Source organism: Ovis aries, chromosome 7, assembly GCF_016772045.2.
Source record: "Ovis aries strain OAR_USU_Benz2616 breed Rambouillet chromosome 7, ARS-UI_Ramb_v3.0, whole genome shotgun sequence".
Classification (NCBI taxonomy): Eukaryota; Metazoa; Chordata; class Mammalia; order Artiodactyla; family Bovidae; genus Ovis; species Ovis aries.
The window spans coordinates 100962414-100985658 of NC_056060.1; the positions used below are offsets into that span (position 1 = coordinate 100962414).

General features: G+C 47.4%; 2 protein-coding genes and 1 non-coding gene across 4 annotated transcripts in view; 1 reads left to right on the plus strand and 2 right to left on the minus strand.

The window, feature by feature from the left end:
* EIF3J (eukaryotic translation initiation factor 3 subunit J) overlaps positions 1 to 7091 on the plus strand; it is a 28643-nt gene extending 21552 nt beyond the window's left edge. The window contains exons 7-10 of the mRNA XM_027972149.3: positions 1383 to 1497; positions 3533 to 3694; positions 4904 to 4977; positions 5304 to 7091. Of these exons, the coding sequence (XP_027827950.2) occupies positions 1383 to 1497; positions 3533 to 3694; positions 4904 to 4977; positions 5304 to 5435 (483 nt within the window). The 3' untranslated portion in view covers positions 5436 to 7091. The remainder of the gene's footprint in view (positions 1 to 1382; positions 1498 to 3532; positions 3695 to 4903; positions 4978 to 5303) is intronic.
* SPG11 (SPG11 vesicle trafficking associated, spatacsin) overlaps positions 6989 to 23245 on the minus strand; it is a 74732-nt gene continuing 58475 nt past the window's right edge. The window contains exons 30-40 of one of the 2 annotated variants that reach the window (XM_042252881.1): positions 22278 to 23022; positions 17058 to 17197; positions 16166 to 16364; positions 15292 to 15429; positions 12365 to 12498; positions 11524 to 11631; positions 9723 to 9891; positions 9182 to 9270; positions 8892 to 9047; positions 8093 to 8244; positions 6989 to 7622 (exon numbers count right to left, since the gene is read on the minus strand). In XM_042252881.1, coding sequence (XP_042108815.1) covers positions 7442 to 7622; positions 8093 to 8244; positions 8892 to 9047; positions 9182 to 9270; positions 9723 to 9891; positions 11524 to 11631; positions 12365 to 12498; positions 15292 to 15429; positions 16166 to 16364; positions 17058 to 17197; positions 22278 to 23022 — 2211 coding nt within the window. In that variant the 3' untranslated portion in view covers positions 6989 to 7441. Of the gene's footprint in view, positions 7623 to 8092; positions 8245 to 8891; positions 9048 to 9181; positions 9301 to 9722; positions 9892 to 11523; positions 11632 to 12364; positions 12499 to 15291; positions 15430 to 16165; positions 16365 to 17057; positions 17198 to 22277; positions 23023 to 23245 lie in introns of both variants that reach the window. The other variant, XM_027972144.2, reaches the window with a different exon arrangement.
* On the minus strand, positions 10448 to 10549 carry LOC114115922 (U6 spliceosomal RNA). The gene has a single exon (XR_003590027.1). It is a non-coding gene; the product is annotated as a U6 spliceosomal RNA (small nuclear RNA).

Below are 23245 nucleotides of genomic sequence, written 5' to 3' on the forward strand. Positions count from 1 at the left end.
CAGTGATTATTTTTTTCCTGCTTAAATTGCCCCAGTGTTGGGCAGTGGGGTCCCTCTATGTTGTCCCTGTCTTCCTCTGTCTCACAGAACCCCGCTAGTCTGTGAAAGGTTCCTGTTCTCTGGTACAATAGACTCATCTGGCAAACTCTCTTAGGCCTGGAATCAGCTACTGTGATTCCTTTTTAGTAGCAGATTATCATGGCCAACAATCTGTGAGAATGTCTGTTTCTCCCCAGTCAGGATCATTTTAGATCCTTCTTAGTAATCTTGTGTTTGTGTATCTAAAAATGTTTATATGTTCAGAACAAGGAATGGATTCTTATAGCTCAAAGAAGTTGGTCTTTGAAATTTAGCATTATACTTACTCTGTTGTGTCCTGATTAGTCTCCAAAGTAAAGAGCCCTTACACTCAGTGCGTTGCTTTTATCTCAGGTGAAGTGTTTGCTTAGAACAGACTCAATTTTGATGCAGGAAATAAGGGTGTTCAGTTCCATCAATACAGTTGAGGTAGTTCCCTTTTTCTAGAAAATTTTCTCCATGAGAAATAAAATGTGACCTGTTTCAGAAGTGGCCTTTTGAATTAAAATCTTCAAACTGCACAGGTATGGATATTTGTGAATGGCACAAATTCCCTTCACCGTTTTCCCACTTTGATAAATATTATCAAAGGTATTTCCTCTTAGTAACATATTTGTTATAGAAACTTATGGCATATAGAAAGGATATAAATTAGACTATTAATTGTCCTCTCAAAGAAGTGGAATAAAAAGATCAATAAGGGGGAAATGTTTTTCTAATTCTTTGAAAAAAGTTTTTTGTATGTCTACATAATATCTGTTATGGATGTGCCGTATACTTGTAACCATTCTGTTGTGGAACGTTTAGATCATCTCCACATTCGCCTGATATTACGAATAAAACCCCATCTGACCCCCTTTGGTTAGACATTTGTGTGCATCTGTGGTTTCTTAGGAGGAATCCCTCAAAATGGAGTTATTTTATTGAAGCAGATAGTAATACTTTAAAGACTTGATGAATATTACCAGAGTTAACTCTAAAACAGATTTTCAGTATACAGTTTTAGCCAGAGTATAAGCAGTCTCAATTCCTTAATTTAAAAAAATCACCATGAAATAAACCGAGTCGTCAAATCTCAACTCTGTGACGTTACTACCTATGTTAGCCTTCGGTTACCATGGGCAGGCTGCTTAATTTGTGACTCAGGTTTTTTTCCTATAACATTAGGATATCTAAAAGAATTTACTGTAGAAATACAGTAAACACTATGAATGTTTGCTATTTATGTGTCTAGAAAAAAAAATTATACAGTACAGATGTGTGCTGCGTTCATTATAACCACCTGTTTTCAAACTTCATTTTAGTTAGAAGAACCTGAAGAACCTAAAGTGCTAACTCCAGAAGAACAATTAGCAGATAAACTGAGGCTTAAGAAATTACAGGAAGAGTCTGACCTTGAATTAGCAAAAGAAACTTTCGGTAAGTGGGGGTGCGGTAACAGTGTCGTATTGGAGTTGGAGTGAATACTGTGGAGGCCTTACTAGTTTGAACATTCAGCAGACATCTTTTCTGAAGAAGCATGATGATTGGGTTTTACTAGAAAGCAGTTCCTAATCTCTCTCATTTGTATTTGAGGGTTCATTACTTGACGCAGAGTGAGACACATGCTCGGATGTTTGAATGATTTGAGTATTGTATGAAAGATGATTAAAGTAAGTTATTGAACCCAAATAAAGTATACTGCTGATTTAAGAATATGTATCAGCTGGATGAAATTTGGGTGAAGTGTGAAGTCTGTAACTTTGTGAGATTCAAGCGTTTGACTGTAGGCATGTCACTGTCTTAAGTCTGGTAGGGTTTAGGCAAGAGCGTGCTGGCCTTGGTGAGGCTGAGGCTGTGCCCCTTCTTGGCTCTCACTGGGCCCCACCCTCGGAGGACTTCCATTCCTGAGCCCCATGCCTGCAGCCGTCCTTAGTGTAGAAGATAAAAGGTATGTTCAGGGTTCTGTCAACAGTAAGTTTAGAGAGCTCCCCGGGGAAGTTAGGGGAAGTTACGTGGCACGGAGGATAAAGATTCAAAGTCAGAGAAATAGTTAAAAGTTTCATTTTATTTACTTGCTCTGCTTATTGATACTTTTTCAGAGTAGAATATCCTGTTGAAACAGTTAAATAACCTTGAAAAGAACCCTAGAAGGATCTAGTTACTTGATCTCTATCCCCGTCCCTTCTTTAAAATGGACCGAGCAGGCTGACTGTAGTGATCTCTCTCCTCTTCACTGAAAAGTTGAAAAGTGAAGTCGCTCAGTTGTGTCCGACTCTTTGCGACCCCATGGACTAGTAGCCTACCAGGCTCCTCCCTCCATGGGATTCTCCAGGCAAGAATACTGGAGTGGGTTGCCATTTACTTCTCCAGGGGATCTTCCCGACCCAGGGATCGAACCCAGGTCCTCCCGCATTGGAGGCAGACGCTTTAACCTCTGCGCCAGCGGGGAGGCCCGTGTGAGCTGACTCCTCAGTGCGTCTTCAGCAGTCTCGAGTTGCTGTGGCTGCTCCTGCGTACTGGCAGGTGCTCGACATGTCTCCACCACTCTCATCTCATTACAGAGGGCACATGCCCGTTATCCTGTCTTCATAGGATGGTAGAAGCCACCCCTGTGTTTGTTAAAGAGAAGGGTTTATGTGGTAAAAAATTGTAAGATGGGACACCAGTTATAGATTAAAAGCAAAAACATGTATCATTTGCTAAATAGGATTTTAATGTTGTGTTTCTAATACTAAAATACTGGATTGGTGTTAACAAGTGATTTCCTGGTCATTGAGGAATAGGTGATGCTAGGGTTAAAAGAACTGGCCTGCCAGTGCCGTGGACGCAAGGGACACAGGTTAGATCCCTGGGGGGAGGGAAGACCCCTGGGGTAGGGAACGTCAGCCCACTCCAGTCTTCTTAGAACATCCCGTGTCCGTGAGGCTGCAAGAGTTGGATGTGACTGGGCACACATACAGAAGCATCGTGTCTCATAGCCTGGAATCCTCTTAAGCTGGATTGATTTTTCTGTTGGGATGTAACACGTGGTTTACTCCTACTTAGCTTCTGTAGTTAGCTGCATACTTTGACAGGAACCACCTTTGTCTGCTTTTTTCCCTTTCTCTTCCGTCTTTGCTGTAGGCTGTTGCTGGACAATTGCTTTTAGAGCTTCCCTTTTGTGCCAGGGGCTCCTTTGGGCCAGGTGAAGCCTGTGGTCCCCTTCTTAACATACTGTTTTTAAATGTATAAAATACAGAGGATTTCACTTACAAAGGAAACCTGTTATTTTGGAATAGGTATCAAAATACTGAAATAGCCTGTGATACAGTAATTATGTACAGACCACTTCAATTCTGTCGACTCAGGTTGAGAACCTGTTTTAGCATGAAATAATAGGGTTATTTAGATATGATACTGAAATACTGGATTTAAATACTTCTAAATTAAAAAAAATCTTTCTGATAGTGTGTGTGTCCCCTTTCTCCTACAGGTGTTAATAATACAGTTTATGGAATAGATGCTATGAACCCATCCTCCAGAGATGACTTCACAGAGTTTGGAAAGTTACTAAAAGATAAAATTACACAATATGAAAAGTCACTATATTACGCCAATTTTTTGGAAGCCTTAGTTCGAGACGTTTGTATTTCATGTAAGTAATTCTCATCTCTGACCCCTGTGGATGGATTTCAGTAGGGGATGTTATGATACACTGAAGATTTGCTTTTTAGCAGGTAGCTTAGGAATGATGTTCTGCAAATACACAGCGAGTGGTCTTTTGAGGATGCCTTCTGAGTGCCATCTGTGCTTGTTGGCACAACAGCTAATAAAAGACTAGCTTCTTATTTTATATTGAAGGGAGCTAAGGAAGTAACTTTTGGGGAAAATCATACAGAATTTACAACTGAGACCACAGACGAGTGTCTTTTCACTTCATAAATGAGGAAGCCAGCTGCAAGAGCTGCCGTGCATTCTCTGGGTCCATGGATTTCGTTTCACGCTTCCAGAAGAGTCGTGCACTTCAGGGGCAGGGGGTGTGGGAGTTGACATCCAGTGGTGGTACAGCACCAAGGTGGAAGGGACTAGGTTTGCTAGTATTTGCTGTTTTTAAGACTGAGAACGAAATTCTTCACAGTAATTTTAAAGTGGATTTTCTTTGGGAAATGATTACTGAGTGGAAGGTTCTAAACATGGTCGGTGACATGCCCATAGTTGTCATTTTATTTTGTACACACTATTTTTTCTGTTTCAGAGGTGCTAACCGAAATTGAACACTTCTTTTGGTAGCTAAAAACGCGTGTCTGTTTCCAGCTTTATATTTTAATGGGGTGGAAGGATGCGTTGGCCAGGTTTACTTCCTGGTTGAGGCAGGCACATAGACTTCTGAGATACCTACTGTTTTCATTCTCATTCTTGAGCTAGAAAATGGAGACCTCAAGGGTTGGGGAGTTGTTGTCTGTGGGTTTACGCGTTGGCCTTCCGTACTGATTCAGATACTCCCCTCTGAGAGCCAAGGGGGTGTGATTTCTGTAAGGCATGGTTATTCTGTGTGTTTAGCCTGGATATGGGAGAACGGCAGGGAGCACTGTGAGCTGTCGATGTTTCTAGTGTCTGGTTAAACGGTGGTGTCTTGGCGATTATAGATCATGATAAAGGTTTGTTGCCGGGTTTGCCATTTTAAACAGTTCTGGTTTGTGAGCCTAGCCATAGACTTAAGATTCTCTGTCATGTTAGGAGAAAGGAACAGCCTTTTCAAAGTTGCTGAAGTTAATGATGGACAAACTACATTTCTCATGTCCCTGTGAAGAATGTGTATTTTGCTTTTTTACTTATTCTCTAAAATTCTTAATTATTTTTTTAGTGGAAATTGATGACTTGAAAAAGATTACCAATTCATTGACTGTGCTCTGCAGTGAAAAACAGAAGCAAGAAAAGGTAAGAGCGCGAGTTGGGTGGGAAATGTGCTGCACGGACACTGGGGTGCAGACACGGCACCTCCACGGGGCTCGCTCGTAGTCGGGGGCTCACGACGCCGTTTGTGTTGGAAGAGAGCAGGAACGTGAGTGCCGTGGTCATCCTTTGTTTGTAGATATATTCATGTTTTTCTAAATTAGTAATAGAAATTACCCTGGCTTAGTTCTGGAATCTCAGAGAACTCGGTTTTTCTGGAACCAGAGCTTTTTTTTGACTCTGAGGGTTGCTGTACCAAATAAAGATCCCACAGTAGAGAAAGTCTTATGACTTAACTCTTTTATCTTCAGCAAAGCAAAGCCAAAAAGAAGAAGAAAGGTGTGGTTCCTGGAGGGGGATTAAAGGCCACCATGAAAGATGACCTGGCAGATTATGGCGGTTACGACGGCGGATACGCACAAGACTACGAAGACTTCATGTGACATTTTATCTTCTCCTGGCGTCTTCTTTCTGTTGCCCACAATCCCTTCAACATGTAGCACAACTTCCTTTCCTTTCAGTTCTGCCAAATGCTACAATCAGAAGTGCAGTATCTTTTGTGCTGGTTATTGAATCCCTTGACACTTAGGTGCTAATGTGCAAATGAGGGAACTTGGATCTTGTTGCCAAGGGGTTAAAATTGGGAACCTCTGTTGCTACTAAATCATAGTTTTAAAAAACAAACCTAATAATGTTGTCATTGTTGCTATCTGATTCCATAGCAGCAGTCACTAAATTGGAAACAAAGGTTGCAACATGACAAAAAAAATTGTGTCCTATTTACCAGCACCATTCAGTAATACAGCCTTAACCATACCTCCTTGAACTACTTCATAACTTGTCAAGAAAAGCAGTCTGCTGCAAGGGCATGTGGTGTCCACCTAGTATTAAAATTGCTTTGTCTTAAAATTGAGCGTGAGGATATTAAAAATATATTGTGACGAAGACTGCTAATCTCAGAGTGAAGACACGGCGGCTGCAAAGCACTAGTTTGAAAAGCAAATGACCAAAACCCTCCAACTTTGAAGCTGAAGAAGGTAAACCTCTCCATCGCTGCATTACAAGTTGTGGAATCTCTTGACTGCACAGACTGTCTAGTTGCCATTTATCAGACTGTTCTACTGACGGAGAGCCTCAGATGGGGGGGTGGGGCAGGGAACTCCTCACCTGTTTTATTTGCCTGATGTAAGTGTCTGAGAAACAAATCTTCCTTTGTTCTCCAAGGCTGCAGTGGAGCAACTTTCAACAGGGTTTTGGCATTTCCTTTCCTTTATAAAACATGCTCAGCAAACTGCACCGGTTAACTACAGTTTGGTAAATTGTTATGTTAACAATTATGACATCTGCAATGTTTTATAAAGCAACTAATTTAATAAAGTCACTATTGTGAGGACTTAAATTTTGTGTTACCTCCCAAGAGATATTTTTGGAGAGTATAGAACAGAGCTCTTGGGACTTGAGTTCTCTATATGCTTACAAAGCTTTATAAGTGCTTGATGAGCAGATGTAGTTTTAGGAGAAAAATGATTTGCAAAGTCCTTAATAGTGTCACTCTAGAGCCACAGAGGAGCTGCAGGCTTCTGTATTTATTTGGAGAAATTATTTGGTTGCTTAGATACTAAGGCCTAATTAAATACCTAGAAGTATTTATTTGGAGGAACTGAGCTTAAACTCAGGTGACGGCTGTATGCAGGGACTGGGCGATCTTCTCTATTATTCTGGTTATCAATTTAACCAAATCTGTGGTTAGAGTCTTTGTTGGAAACTGCCATGGAATCAAAAATAGGGACAGAGCAAGTATTTTAAATTTCTCTTACATAGGAGTAGAAGCTTCAATCCGAGCTCTGTAGACCACCAAGTGGAGACAGGACCATCCCATGACTTGAGGAATTTACAGAATGCAGTGACTCTTCAGCAATAATTACAGCCAATAAAGGTTGCTTCCTTTAAGGCAGCCAAGGGCTAAGATTTCCTTAGCAGTAACACTGACATACACTGAATTTCAAATCTATTTTATTATAGAGATCAGTTTCTAACAAATGGAAATGTATCATCTGTTCCTCAACTGTGTAAACTATTAAATTCCTTTGAAACTGGAATCTGCAGGCATAGCTATTCTTTCCTAATAATACTGTATCAGCCCCTAAAGTGAAACGATCCTGAGGAAGATGGAACTTTTTTTCTTAATACCAACATACAGATATTGATATATGTAGAAAATGATATAGATGCATAATCATTTTCAAAAAGAACTCCCTTGTGAACATGTCTCATTCTCTTGCCCACTATTCACAAAGGCCTGGTATGGCCAGTCCTGGTGTTCAGACATCAAAGATCCTCAGTGTGTTTCTCTCCAGGCTGACCACAAGCTGTAAGTGCCTCGTTTCAGTACAAGAAACAGGCACTTAATCCCTGGCAGTAACCACCCTCGTGTGTCACCTGAGTCCCTCTAACCTGCTAGCATGTCCTTCAGACAGCAGCCGGTCTGAGGGTCCTTCAGAAGCACACTGACAACATCATAAAGCCTGTGTTCGTACGCCAGCTTGTAATGCAGGTAGACGTCTTCACAGCATGCGAGGAACTTCCCCAGGTTTTTCAGAACAAACTCTGTCGGCTGATGATGTTTACATCTAAACAGAGAAGCAAGGATGTTCAGGTTTAAAATACTGTATCTTAAGCGAGGGCTGTAAGCTCTCATACTTAGCATTACCTAGAGAAAAGAACGTGCTTGAGTCTAGGAAATCAGACTAGTATTAGGGCACCAGTATAGCCCTCGCTATCAGTGCTTGATAACAATGAAATTTCATTAAAAATGAGTATCTTAATGCCGGCCTTAATTTCCTGCTCCAGAGGGACTTTTTGATGTTAGTGTTTTTGGCACCTCAGGCCAGCTGAGTAGCTCTCCTCCCATTTTGGGTACAGAGCATCATAAGCAAGCTATTCTCATTCCTCTGCATAAATCTGTTAAAAGATCTTATCCCTCTGGATATTCTTGACATCTCTTTGCCATCTAAAGCCAAGGGGTTAGACATGTTATACTTAGCTATAAAATTCTTAAAACCCATGCCTGACACCAAAGCAGAGGCATTTTAGTACTTACTTTATTGAAATCTCTTCAAATATACTGGGTCTTAATAACCTTTGCTGCTTGAATTCTTCCAAGTAATTAAAGTCTCCTTTAAGAATCACTTGTTGATACAGAATTTCAGCCCAGTCAGGAATGAAGTCATAGGCCTCTGCCACAATGGAAGCCTGAAAAGGGTGGAGGGGAGGAAGGGAAGGAGGGCACGGTTAGAGGCAAACGATTCTAGAAGGCCGCTCGACACTGCACGCTCAGCGAGCGTGGCCGCTGCCGATGACGTGCAAGCCTGGCTGTCAGGGCTGGTGAGAAGTCTGACGTTACCCTTCCCCTGACACCCCATTCTGATCTTCAAAATGAGTTAAAAGAACTGCTGATGAAGAATATTTCTCTCATTCAGCTCTGTTCAGTGAAAGGGCTGATTCCCTGATAACTGTCCCTCCTTGTTAAAGGGCTGGAACCAGCCTCCCCGAAGCCCTGGCTTTTTACGCTATCCCGAAAGCACACACATTCTGGAAACGGGCTCAGAGGTGCTCACGGGACCACGAGCAGGGACGTTCCTCTGAACCTCAACTGTCGAAGTGCAAAGGCTTAACGGTGCGGAGAAAGGGGACGGCATGCGGCCTCGCTGGTCTCCGGCCTCTGCCCAGACGACATGCTGGCCAGAAGCACCACTGTGCAGAGGCGGCTGGGTGGGTCAGGCTGCAAAGGCAGGGCTGGCCGACCTGAGACCCCCAGGGAAGCCGCACAGCCTCTGGGCCCTGTGACAGGGACGCCAGGAGAGACGAGGCCGGCGGTACTGCTGGGCCTTTGTGCTCACCTGGTAGAACCGAGGCAGGGCCGTGATGCAGTCCGTCAGCCTGTGGCGGCTCAGGTTGATGAGCTTTGTGTCCTGGCCGCAGTTCAGAAAGTGAATCTGCAGCGTCAGCAACCTGGTGAGCCGCTGGCAGCGCAGGGCCTGGCGCACGCAGGAGTCCTGAGGGGCAAGGGCGGAGGTCGGCACGGACGGACTTTGTGACGTCTCCCCTATGACCCCTCCAGCCGCGGAACAAAATCACTCCTCCCGCAAAACCAAGCCCCAAGGCCAGTCTGACTAAGGCTCCCGGTTACCTTGGCGTAACTCTCGGCCGCGTCCAGCATCAGAGTCAGGGCCTTCAGCAGCAGCTGCTTCAGTCGCCGCCCATCCTTGACGTGGTCCTCTGCAGGGAGTGGCGCGGACGTGCCTGTGTCTGGCCCCCAGAGCGGGCTACTCTCTCCCCACAGAGCAGCAGCGTGGGCCAGAGCCTCAGCCCAGCCCGCGCCCCCAGGGAGGCAGCCGCATCTCACTCAGGGGAAGTGAGGCTCGCGCGCTCCCTCCCTCCCTCTATACTGCCCTGCCTGGTTCGCTCCTCTCAAGCGTCCCGGCAGGCGCCCACAGCCTCCGCATGCAACGGTTCCTGACAGATGACACCTCTGGACGCACGGGCTACAAGAGGGGTAAATGCCTTCCGACCCCCCTTCCGCCTCCTTTCTGCCCCGCTGGGACCCACTGGATGAATGTCTAGAAGCTGAGGTGGGTATCAGTCTCCTGGTTTCTTGCCCTTCTTAGCCCTGAGACCCTGCCCTGGCCAGCAGCACTGCCCCTGGGGGTGCCGCTGTGGCCTCTGCTTACCCCAGGGCTGAGACTCGATCAGTCTCAGCTGGACACAGGCAGCTGCCTCGTGGTTCTCGCCGATCTCCCGGCACATGCTGAAGCACAGTGCGATCATGTTGTGCTTCTCGCTGTCCCCGGGGCGGCGGCGCTTGATGTAGTCCAGCAGGGCCGTCTTCAGGGTGCCACTCTGCCCAGAAAAGCAGGGTTACCAAGGCCTCAACCAGGCACTGCAGAGCAGGCAGGGCTGACCTAGTCCTTCGCTTGTGCGAGTTCCTCAAAAACTCCCACGGAAAAGGAAAAGAGGCACAAATGAAGGCGTGTTTCTGCTACCCTGAATACAGGCGAACGGCACATCCTCCCTGCTGACCTGTCGGAGGAAAAGCCTTCACAACTCCACTCTAAGTTCTGTCCCTCAAGAAGCAAGCAGAGGAAAGTGCTAAGATGGATATAACAAGGATATTTGATAGCAAACAATTAGAAATAATCCAGATGGCCAACAAAAGGCTAATGTAGCCATTAGAACCAACGTTGACTTGAACACTGAGAAACGCAGGCTATTCCCTATCTGCTCTGCATGACACACGTTTAGTAAAAAGTGTAAACATGTACACACACACGTAAACATGCACGTGTTCATGCTTGCGGGTGCACGTGGAAACCAAGGGCCGGTACCACAGTGTCGGCAGTGACTACAGCAGCTAGACACACAAGGCTTCTTCCGTGTTCTGTTTCCCAAGTGGTGGTTTTAATACGGAATGCTCACAAATTTCTGTGTCACCCTTGTGCAGGGGTCATGCTAATCTCTGTACGATTCTAGTTCTTAGTGTATGTGCTGAAGTAAGCAAATGTCTTAAAATGCATTACTTTCATAATTGGAAACAAAGTTATTAAAAGAATGCTTCAATGCAGAAACAAAAATGCCTCCAAAACAATTTTAAGAGCCCTGAAAGGCATCTCTTGCTCCTTTCCTTGTAACTGGACTAGTCTGTCCTGACGCCACTGAGGAGACTTTTTCTGCCTCTCTGAATGCTGCTTGTTAACTCAGAAAAGCAGGCTACTTCCTACCCGCACAACATATAGAAAAATATGTCTCTTAATCCTGCTTGGCTGGCCCAAGTTCTCAGATAACAAAGTGCACCTAGGTTTTAATTAATTTCTGTGGCCCTGCTACACAGGATGCGGGATCTTCGTTCCCTAACCAGGGATCACACCTGCGCCCCCTGTATCGGAAGCAGTGTCCTAAGCCACTGCACTCCCCGGGCAGGCCCACAGGGAGGTGAAATGGGTGGAAACAATACTCAGCCCATGAAAGACCTGGGAACAGACTCTCAGATGCAGCCTGGTGTCAGACACAGCTTGTCTAAGGACAGACAAACAGCAGAGGCCCAAGGCCTGGTGAGTCAGGCCTTTGCTTCCCAGCCTCCTTCCTGGCCACTGTAAGCAGCCCCACAGCCTTCTAGGCCCAGAGCTTGGCACCCACGTCTGAACAGCTCTTAGGAACACTTTTTCATGGTCCCGTGAAAACGCTCCACTCTAAGGGCCCAGGCAGGTCAATCCAGGGAGGGGTTTTGCCCCTGCCAAAGCAGGCCTTGGGACAGTGAGTGAGGAGACTTGCTCTTCATCACTCGGCGTCTATCAGCACATCTGTGACCTGGCTGGAGCTCTGGAACCTCAAGCTACTGGTTTCGGAGTATGTCTGAGGGAGGTCCTTGGTTCTCATCTTCCATATCCCGAAGTCCACCCTGGGTGGGATTACTCCTGAGAAAGCCTGAGCCTCCCCAGGGTCAGGAGAGCAGCAGCTCCGAAACTGTGCACCTACAGGGTCCAGCTTCTTCCTCATGAGCATCTCAAAGCAGTGCCTCTCGTGCAGCAGGTCGAGCGCGTACGTCATCTCGCTGTACCTGCCGATGCCAGTGAGGAGGCGCACCTGCAGGGAGAGAAGGCAGCCTGCGTCAGCACCGCCTGGCGTTCTCTGAGCCAGACTCCCCTCCTCTACAGCTCGGCTAGGCGCGTTCACATACCCGGCTCCAGCGGGGAGCAGGGTTAATGGCCAGGCTGCCAGGCTCCCCTCCTTTCCTCCCGCCTGCCTCCCCTTGTCCCGGCCCCACGTACCCAACAGGGGCCTTCTCTGGAGAATTCATACATACTAGCCGCTGGCTGTCCCCTCCTCTGCTGTCTAAACATGACCATCGCGTGCTGCAGGGTCATCCTCCTGGGCAGGCACCCTTCTGCCCCCACACTCCTAATTACAGCACCCAACTGCCTGCTCAGCTACTCGGGTCCACTTCAAGCCTACAGAATTTGCGGAAGTGCGGGAAGCTTGAGTTGTCGGCTCCTTTCAATTCACATGGAAGAGGCGGGTCTGAGCCCTGTTTTGTGGGGAAAGCGACCGCTGCCTTAGCCCTCTGGAAGAGTGGGGTGAATGGCTGCGACAGCCTGGGGCACGGCAGGGATCCTCTCTGATTTCTGTTCCTTTGGCGCTCGCTTGGATTCTGACAGAAGTCTGGAGCAGAAGGTTGAGCTGCCCAGCCAGCTACCAAGTAGGTAGCGGTACCGAGACGGGCAGATTCCCTAAGAGACATCAGCTCTGAGACGGCCTCCAGCCCACCTGTCTGTCAAAGGTGATCTCAGGATGGGCGCAAAGGTCAGGGGTGACTTACCACCAGCCCGTACTCCTCACTGGGGGCCAAGTGGTTGTCGGTGAGCAGCCGGGCGGCCTGCAGGACGCGCGTGATGCCCTCCATGTGGCAGGTCAGCGTGAAGCACTGATGAGCCAGAATCAGCAGCTCTGTGGCTGGGTGGGGGGGGGGGGGGGGCACACGTTCAGACAGGACTGTCCACTCCGGCTGCCCGCTGTCTCGCTCTGCGTCTGGCCGGAGGGTGCCGGGGCCTTCTGGAGAAGGCGCTCCCCAGGCCCTGAGATCCCTGGCCGTACCAGCTCTAGCTCTGGGACAGCCCCCTGACGGAGTCAGTTTTCTCTCAGTGATAGCACAGGGTTAACTCCCCTCAGACAGTCCACATATAGTGACAGCACTTCTGAAAGGCTGCAACAGTGAGAGCAGAGGCGCCTAGCTTTCCACAGATGGAGAGACTCCCTGCACGCAGACTGGTGCAGTGCCTGCCACCCCGAGTCCGAGGTCATTCTCTGCAGCTCAGCGGGGCGTCAGGGCCTAATCAGGTGCTATCTGATGCCTGGTCCTTCTATGGACTTGTCCGATTAAGATTTGATGACACAAATTTAAAACTACTACACACAATCACTATGGACACAATTAAAAGGGAAAGAGAAAAGTTATCCGTGGTGCTGGAAGCCGGAAGGGGGGTTCCCAGCCTTGACCCACACTGTGCTGAGTGTGCACGGGGCCCTCCCCAGACCCACCCACTCCGAGTCGTTCAGGCCCTGGTTTGCACATTTCCTCTCCAAACCCTTCCTGACGCCACTGGGCCTCTTACTGTGTGAGACACCCCTCGTCTGTGAGCTCCAGGGCTGCTGTTTGACTTGTCCACCACAGTCCTGGCTTCTAGAGTCACTGGCACACAGTCAGTGCTTGGCAGGTATTCCTGAACTGGACTGACAGGAGCTGCAGTCTGTGCCTGTCTTCTGGCTGTCCGTACGGCTGGCAGGATCTTAGTTCCCTGACTGAACCTGGGCCTACGGCAGTGAAAGCAAATTCACTGGTCCGCCAGGGAATTCCCAGAAGGTTATTTTAAAAATAAAACTGTTCAACCTCTTAAAATCTCACTTGTTCACTAAACATCAGTAAGATGCCTTTTTTTTGCATCTATCAGATTTGCAGAGTATAATGTTCCCTGGTGGCTCAAACATAAAGAATCTGCCTAAGATACAGGAGACCCAGGTTCCATCCTTGGGTTGGGAAGATCCCCTGGAGGAGGAGTGGCAACCCACTCCAGTGTTCTTGCCTGGAGAATCCTGTGGACAGAGGAGCCCGGAGGGCTACAGTCCACGTGCTGGTCAACTGTCGAACATGACTGAGTGACTAACACTTTCCCTTTCAATGCATCCCAGGAAATGAGACTCTCACACACTGCTTAAGAGGGCGAAGTGAATTTTTCTTCTCTGAAGTAAATTTGGCAATATATATATTTTATATTTTATGTATAGACATTACTTTGCCAACAAAGGTCTGTCTAGTCAAAGCGATGGTTTTTCCAGTAGTTGTGTATGGGTGTGAGAGCTGGATTGTAAAGAAAGCTGCTGCTGCTAGGTCGCTTCAGTCGTGTCTGATTCTGTGCAACCCCAGAGACGGCAGCCCACCAGGCTCCTCTGTCCCTGGGATTCTCCAGGCAAGAACACTGGAGTGGGTTGCCATTTCCTTCTCCAATGTAGGAAAGTGAAAAGTGAAAGTGAAGTCACTCAGTCGTGCCCGACTCTTAGCGACCCCACGGACTGCAGCCCACCAGGCTCCTCCGTCCGTGGGATTCTTCAGGCAAGAGTACTGGAGTGGGCTGCTATTTGAAGAATTGATGCTTTTGAACTGTGTTGTTGGAGAAGACTCTTGAGAGTCCCTTGGACTGTAAGGAGATCCAACCAGTCCATCCTAAAGGAGATCAGTCCTGGGTGTTCACTGGAAGGACTGATGCTGAAGCTGAAACTCCAATACTTTGGCCACCTCATGCGAAGAGTTGACTCACTGGAAAAGACCCAGATGCTGGGAGGGATTGGGGGCAGGAGGAGAAGGGGACGACAGAGGATGAGATGGTTGGATGGCATCACTGACTTGATGGACATGAGTTTCAGTAAACTCCGGGAGTTGGTGACGGACAGGGAGGCCTGGCGAGCTGCAGTCCATGGGGTCGCAAAGAGCTGGACATGACTGAGTGACTGAACTGAAAGCTTTAAAAACGGGCATACTCCTGAATCAGGAATTTTTCTTATAGAAGTAATCATGGATGTGCACACAGACTGCCTGTGAGCATGTCTGTCAGTGTTTAAAGCAGCAGAAGCTACTACAAGCAATCTGCAGGTCCTGGAACAGGGTAAACCTTTTAAAATTACATGTAAGAGAAATACTGTGTAACTGTAAAAAAATTATGTAGAATAGTCAGTGTCATGGAAAGATATTAATGATAGCATATTCATAATTATAAGTAGTAGCCACAGTATAATGCCATTTTAAAAAATGAGCATCTATGGGCTTGCACGGAAAAAGATGAGAGGGGCACACACTACTGAAGGAGCCCAACAGCACGGAAATGGGCTTTGAAACCACAGCGTTCAGATGCCAGCTGTGTCACATAATAAGTTATAAATTAATCAACTGCTCTGAAGTTCTAGTTTCCTTCTTCTAAAATGGGGACAATAGTAGCCATTTTGCAGGGTAATGTAAGAATGAAATAAGCTGAATATACAAAATGGGAAAGGTTACTTTTGGTGTGATTTTCAATTCTGGGCTGCGTTTCCACACACATTTTCTAGCTTTTCTTCAGTGGACTCATGGCTCTCTACTGAGAACTCATAAACAATCGTGGAGGAGGAGGGATCCAGACAGGGAACAAGTGTCCAACAGAAGGCTTCTCAGCGACCTGCTCGGGCCCAAAACATGTAAGAAGATGGCCAACAACTTACTGCAAGACAGCTCCCCGTGGGGAACAGAGGAAATCTTCTCCAACAACTTCATGCCCACCAAGGTGGGGTCTTGACACAAAGCGGTCAGCTGAAGAAATATCTGGCTTTCCTCTGCTGGGCTAAACACCTGCCTGTGTCCTGTACAGAAAGACGTGGAGAGAGGCGCTAGTTTTACCGTGAGAGAGATCAAAGGAAGACAGGAGCCCCAGGGCAGGAGGCCACTGCGCAGGCCTGGGCCCAGGGGGCCACGCCGAGGGAGCTGCCCGGACGGCTGTCCTCTGGCACTGCAGGCGAGATGGCCTCGCACAGGACAGCAGGGGCTCATCAGCTCAGAGAAAAGCACCGTCACTCTAGATACAACCCTAAAGCGGTGAACAAGAAGCAACAGTGGGGAAAGTAATGCAGGGGGCCCCTGGTGTCCAGTGGTTAAGAAGCCACCTCACACGGCAGCAGACACCAGTCTGAGCCCTGGTCCTGGGAGGCCCCACACGCCACGGGGCAGCTAAGCCTGTGTACGCGCCACGGCTGCCGAGTCACGACCTCCAACTATGGAGCCCACGTGCAGCGGTACCAAAGCCCAAGCTCCGCAACAGGAGAAAAGCCACCACGAAGAGAGGCCTGCGCTCCTCAACTAGAGCAGCCCGCGCTCTGCAGCTATGAGCAGCCCGCATGCAGCAATGCAGACCCAACACGGCCAAAGATAAACAAGTGAGTAAATATTTTTAAAGGAGGGAATGAATGCAGTGTGTTGTTTCAAGTGCAACCCGGCACCTTGCCAGGACAGCACACAGGAAGCACACGAACATAAGTCAAATCCTTGCTGTGGGCAGCTGGAGAGTGGTCTGAAAGGCCGGGGGGCCTGGGAGCAGGGTACCTGTTCCCTCCGACGGTGTCAGCAGCTCCCGGGTCACCTCTTCAGCCACAAGTGCAGCCACTGTGTCTGGCCTGAGGCCCTGGGTGCTGATGAAGGCTTGAGCTCGCCTGCATCGATTAGGCTGCTGAGAGGCCAAGATGGCCCGGAGCACGGCCTCACCATCCTGGGCAGCGACGTCTGCGTAGGAACAGCCCAGCTCCTGAGAGGGAGGCAACCCAGGCCATCATGAGGGGCCAGCGGAAGCCAGCAGACCACCACCCTTCCCGGAATCTGACATGGACAGAGGCCGTGATTTTCTGAGCTTCAAGATCCCTCACCCTGAGCAGGAAGCTTACAAGAAGGAAACCTGTTTTTCGAGTCCCTTCTATCACTTTGGCAATGAGCTGAATCCAAGCAAGAGGTTTGTCTTCAGAAATCATCAGGTGACTTACCCTCTCTCACTGAACACTGAGCTTTTCAAATGTCATGAAACCTACATAAAAGGCGGAGCCCTTCTTTACTGTTCCCATGGCAGCAGGAAATCTTAATTTCCAAAGCCGCCTCTGCGCTCTGTCCAAGGCAGGGCTTCACCCTTGGCTAGCTTTCTCGCGCTCTTCCACTGCATTTAGGGTAGAATCTTTTTCTCCCTCAATCAGCACAAAGCCGACACAGCTGCTGGCCGCTCTGGCTCCTGTCTTTACACTCAAGTTCATTTCAAAAACTTGAAGTTTAGGGCCCTGTCCCACACGGCGAGCTCCCCTCTATGGCTCAGGGGGCGGATTTACAGGGGCCACCACACCGACAAGAGCGCTCCCTCCAGGTCGGGGTCATCACTGACGAGCTGACCGGGCAACGTCCCCACTGCCCCCCAGCCCCCCGAGGCAGCCCCCCGTGGAGGCCCCGCGGCGCGCACCTTGGCGAGCTCGTAGAGACAGAGGACCTGCCGGCAGCAGTGCTTCCCGTGGAGGCACCTGCTTGTCAGAATTTCCAGGTTCGTCACCACTTCGTCCGCGGGGGGCAGCATCACAAACGACCGACTGTCCAGACTGGAAGCTGGAAGCAAACAGAGGTCTGTGGGGGGGCTTTCAAGGCCTCTCCTTGGCCCCCACGACCCTGCCTCTCTGCTCACAGCTTCCTTCACTGCACCCTTTGGACTCCCTCGGGTCTGGGACCACTTTTAACAGGGCTCACACCCCACCTACCCTTCTGTCACTGCCCTCTTCCAGGAAATCCCAGCCCAGGATACTCTGAAGGTCTCAGAGGCTAAAACAGACTCAAAGCCACCTAACACACATACTGCTGCGGCTGCTGCTGAGTCGCTTCAGCCGTGTCCGACTCTGTGCGACCTCATAGCGGCAGCCCACCAGGCTCCCCTGTCCCTGGGATTCTCCAGGCAAGAACACTGCAGTGGGTTGCCATTTCCTTCTCCAATGCATGAAAGTGAAAAGTGAAAGTGAAGTCGCTCAGTCGTGTCCAACTTAGCGACCCCATGGACTGCAGCCCACCAGGCTCCTCCGTCCATGGGGTTTTCCAGGCAAGAGTATTGGAGTAGGGTGCCATTGCCTTCTCACACACATACTAGAGACCATCAAAGACGCTCGCCAGACTCTCCCCCACACACACTCCCTCTTCCAGTTTCCCCTTCTATTAAGTCATCACAGGTCTGCCTGACTGCATCTCGGAACATCTCTGTGGTCACTGCCTGGCGTCCAGCCTGCACCCCGTGCATCTAAGAGGCTCTCCCTGTCCCCTGCTGCCAGTCTCCCTGCTCCCCCAGTTCAGCCTCGCAAACCTGGTGCCCTCTGCATTATAAAATACAGATCAAGAAAATCAAGGCTCTGCTGGATAGGTATCTTAAAGGCATAGTAAAAGTAAAAGCCATTCCTGGTTTCTCTTTAAAACAAAAATAATTTAAAAAAAGCTCTTAGCCTACAATAAAAATTCAATTTAATAAAGGGTTTCCTGTCAGGGGAAAAAATAGGAAAGGATATTTACATGACACTGCTCCTAATAGCAAAAACAAAACTGAAAAATTTTAAGTGTGTATCAGTGAATCATCGTACAGTACTCTGCAGCCACTAGAAGAACGAGGCTCGTCTCTCTGCACTGACAGCACGCACGTGCACGCGCGCGTGCAAGCCCACACACAGAGGACGACGGGGGCCGCGCAAGCACAAGAGGTTATCCTGGGGAAGTCGGTGGGGGTGGTGCTGAACGGGCGGATAACTTTTACTTTTCTACTTTACACACTTCTGTATTGTGTGATTTGTTACATTAAGAATATAATCCTTTTGTATTTAAGATACTATTTAAAAAATACTTTAAACACAAAAAAATAAAAAGCAACTCAGACCATGTTATTCCTCTGCTTAAAACCCTTCATCAGGGTTTCCATTTCTAGGCCTCTCCCACTGAACTCCACATAAAGCCTAGATCCAGGGCACGGAGCCCTCTGTGAAGACTCTGGAAAGTAAACAGGAGCAGGTGGGTTGGAGATAACCTGTACTTCCACTGTCTCCCTGCTAGTAACCTCCAGACTGAATGCAGTGCTGCCCGAAACCCAGAACCCATCCCTGTAGCTCACAGAGAAAAGGAGCAGTTCAGGAGGCGTCCTCGAGAACAGGCTCACGGAGTGGAACGGGAACCCCCAGGAGCGCCCATTATCTCTCGTCTCTGCTCTTAAGCAACCCCTTAGCTGTGGTGGGCAGGCTGCAGCGACAGCTGGCAAGAGCCAAAATTCAGAGAGGGACCTTCTTTTCAGAACAGAGGTGCTCCAGTCCTGAGCAGGCAGAGCGAATCCCTGCTCTCTTCTGCATCATCCCGTTGGCTGGCCCAAGACGCACTCCATCCGGAAAGCGTCTGATAGAACGGGGCAACTGGCAGCTCCAGCTTTGGCCGGAAGACTGAAATGGGAAGCCTCAGGCAACCAGAAAGTGCCCGGGAGAGGGATTTAGGAAAGCAACACAATAAAGCTGTTCATAAACATTAGGGCTCATCCATTCCTGGGCTCTGCGTTATGGATCTGGTCTTGACCAACAGTCAAAGACTCAGAGGAGTGAGTCAACAGACAGATCGCTACTCAGGCTGCAGACTGGGCGCAGGATGGCACACACAGGATGGTCTGCACGGCAGCACAAAGAAACGGAGAACGGCTGTCGGAACCACAGCCCACACAAAGTGGCGGGCACTCGTAGTCTGAACGCAGCCAGGTCAACTGGCTGCTCTAAATCTATTAACATCCTTCACAGGATTTAAACAAGATCCAACATCTCATAACATACCACTCAAAATGTCCAAGATACAACGCAAAATTATTCAGCATACAAAGATACAGGACAAGCTCAACTCACGCAAGAAAAGAAATGCTGAAACTCAGCACTAAAATGGCGTGACTGCTGAAATTACCGAAAGACTTTAAAACCGCTACTAGAAATGTTCCAACAGGCAGTTACGAACGCTCAGCACTTAAACAGAAAAAGTCTTAGCAAAGAAATAAAAGGTATAAGGAATAGAAAGGAAATTTTAGACTGAAATTTAAAACTCACAGAAATAAAAGCTAACAGAATAGAAATTCCAGAGTCAGTGAAAATGAAGACAGACGAATAGAGAAAGAAAAATTGAAAAAGCTGACTGAAGCCTCAGGGACTTGAGACAACATTCTAAGGCTCATGGCACTGGAGCCCTAGGAGAGCAGTGTGAGCACGGTGCTGGAAAAAATTAAAAAAAAAAAAACACACAAAACCACGATGTCTGAAAACTACCTAAAGTTGGTAAACCTGCATGCTTAAGAAGCTCAAACAGCATAACCCACACCACCCCCCGGCCAAAAATCAAACTGCTGAAAAGACAGAAAAAAAAAAATCTTGAGAGCAACAAGAGAAAAACATATCTATAGGGGAACAACAACTCAAAAGACTGCAGATTTTTCATCAAATACCATGCGGGTCAAGAAGCAAGCGGCGGAACATTTTTAAGTGTGGAAAGAAAAGAATCAACGTTCTATACCCAGCAAAAAATGAGCCTTCAGGAATGGAAGGAGTAAGAGAGACATTCCCAGACGAACAACACACTGAGGAAGTGAGAACCGAAGCACTCTGCTTCTAACAATCACACAGATGGAGAAAGGGACGGAAGGAAGCTCAGAGCATCAGAAATGAAGGGAGAGCAACAAGAACTGTAAATATCTGCTTCTAACAGATGACGCTAAGGAGTCACCACGGAGCCCTTCACACAGATGGAGAAAGGGACGGGAAGGGAGCTCAGAGCATCAGAAATGGAGGAGGAGCAACAGAAACTGAGTATTGGAACCTCCCTGGCATCCCAGCAGTTAAGGCTCTGCGCTTCCAATGCAGAAGGGCACGAGTTCAATCCCTGGTCAGGAAACTAAGCTCCCATATGCCATGCAGTATGGCCAAAAAATTAAGAAGAAGGAAAAAAAAAAAAGACTAAATATCTGAGTAAATATACTGATAATAAACTCTCAAGTTTGTTAAAATATATTTTTCAGTTGAAAACAAAAAATTTAGCACTGTTTGATGAAATTTTCAATGTATGTAGGAGTTACATAATGAGGCAACTTGGACATAAAGGGAGAGAAGGGACGTGACCCACAAGGTTTCTAACCTTCAGTTGAGGTGAGAAAACATGATTTTAAGTAGACTGTGAAAAGTTACATGTGTTTACCGGAACCCTTAAAGCAACCAATTAAAAAAAAAAAGATGCAAAGCTATATAGTCAAAATCCCAAATTAAAATGGAAGACTAAAAGCTGTTAAAATAACCCAAAGGCAAGAAAAGGTTTCCTCAAAACACACAAACTACCAAAACCCACCCAAGATTAAAAAAAAAAAAAACCTGATTAGTCACATAACTATGAAATAAATTACAGTTTAAAATCTTCCAAAACAAAAATCTCCAGGTTTAGATGGTTTTACTGCTAAATTCTATTGAACATTTGAAGAAGAAATAACACCAATTCCATACAAAATTTTCCAGAAAACACAAGAGGAGGGAAACTTTCCAACTCATGAAACTGGCATTACTCTGATAGAAAAACCAAAGAGTATAAGAGTACAGATCCGTGTTCTTCATGCACAAAAATGCGAATGTTCTCAACAAGGTAAGTTGATTCCAGCAGTATATCAAAAAGAATGATGTACTATAACCAAGCGAGGTTTTTCCTAGGAATACAGAAAGCTGGTTCAGTATTTTAAAAAATCAATTAATGTAATCTACTGCATTACCAGGGCTTCCCAGGTGGTGCCAGTGATAAAGAGTCTGCCTGCCAATGCAGGAGGTGTGAGACAAGGTTTCAGTCCCTGGGTCAGGAAGATCCCCTGGAGGAGGACATGGCAACTCACTCCAGTATTCTTGCCTGAAGAATCCCCACGGACAGAGGAGCTTGGTGAGCTGTAGTCCCTAGGGTTGCAAAGAGTCGGATACAACTCAAGCGACTTATCACACACACGCACGCTGTACTACTAGTCTAGAGAAGAGGAAAACACAATCTTATCAATGGATGAAGAAAAAAGGGACAAAATTCAACAATGATTCATGATAAAAACTATCAGCAAATTAGGAATAGAACTTCCTCAACATGACAGAGGTATCTTAAAAAATCCTAACCTAATACTTAATGATGAAGGCCAAATGCCTCCTCCCTAAGACCAGTAACAAGGCAAGGATGGAAGCTGTTGTCAGTACAATAAATGAAGAATAATTAATGAGGGAAAGAGACTGGAAAGAAGGAAACAGAACCACCTCTACTTGCAGATATGACTATCTTCATAGAAAATCCCAAGGAATCTACAAGAAAACTCTTAGGGTAAGTGAGTTTAGCAAGATCACAGAATTTAAGCTTAATGTAAAAAAGCAACCATAATTCTAAATGTGATCATGTACAACTGGAAACATGATTATTTACACAGAGTAAATTCCAGTGAATTAACTGTAAATCAGACAGATTCCCTCTAATCTTGCTACACAGCTAGTTAAAAATACAGGTGTTTCTACCTCGCTGAGTAGTTAATGATCTAGTTTATGGATCACCCTTAACTTAGTGTAACTGGTGTGTCAAGCCTCTTTCTACCTGGAGAGAGTGCCTCGTGGGAGGCGGCAGCAGGACCTTCACTTACTGCTCTGGGCTTTCCTTAGGGGGACGCCAGCTCCCTCTTCTTCCTCAGGAAGCTCAGCACTCCCCAAGAGCGCGAGGATCTCCGGGTGCAGGTCATCCTCACTAGCCTCCCCTGAAGCGAGCGCCCTGCAGTGCAGCACCAAGGCAACGTCTTGGTGATAGAAACGGAAATACCGGCACGCTCGGCTTGCTTCGTGCACACAGCCGTCATCCAGCAGGCGCCCGATCAAACAGTTTAGGGACGCCTGCTCCTTCCAGTTCAGTTCACTGTCGCAAATGTCTCTGGATGGAAGGCCAGTGAGTTCTAAGTATTTTGATGTGTTCAGAACAGCCAAGTTAGAGAACGAAAACTCACTGGCTAAGCCATCAAAGGAAAGGTCACCTCCAGCTGAGGCCTGCTGAGGCGCCCTGGGCCCTCCTTCCTCCTGGAGGGTGTGCTGGGCGACACGGCAGAGCCAGATCTGCTTCTCCAGGCCCTCCAGGTCCTCCAGAGGCACTGGGTCCTCCCGGGCGAGCCAGTGCCCCGCCAGCGTGAGCAGCAGGTGGCGCTCCTCGGCGCTGCTGGGGCCCCCTGCAGCGGGGCACTCACCTGCCCACAGGGCCTGGGCTGAGAAAAAAGAAGCTGCTGCTCTGCTGGAAATGGAATTTTTCTTAAAATTCTCATGACACTTTTTCCAGAAGTCAATTCGCGCTTGTTTCAGGGACCACTGGTCAATGCGCTTTAAGGTCTGCACTTCCTGTGTCATCTGTGAAATTGAGCAAAGCGAGTCTTAGCTTTTCCTAGATAGAGAAGTGTCACAGATGTTACTGCTCCCTACTTGTAAGAATCCACATCAAACTAGAGAACATGGGACTTGGCTACAGAGGATCCTGGAAGTTTTATCTGTAAAGGTAAAATATGAAAAACAATTCTAAATTTATCTAATTGAATGAAGTTCAAGAGGAAGCCACGCTATATTTAATTCTATT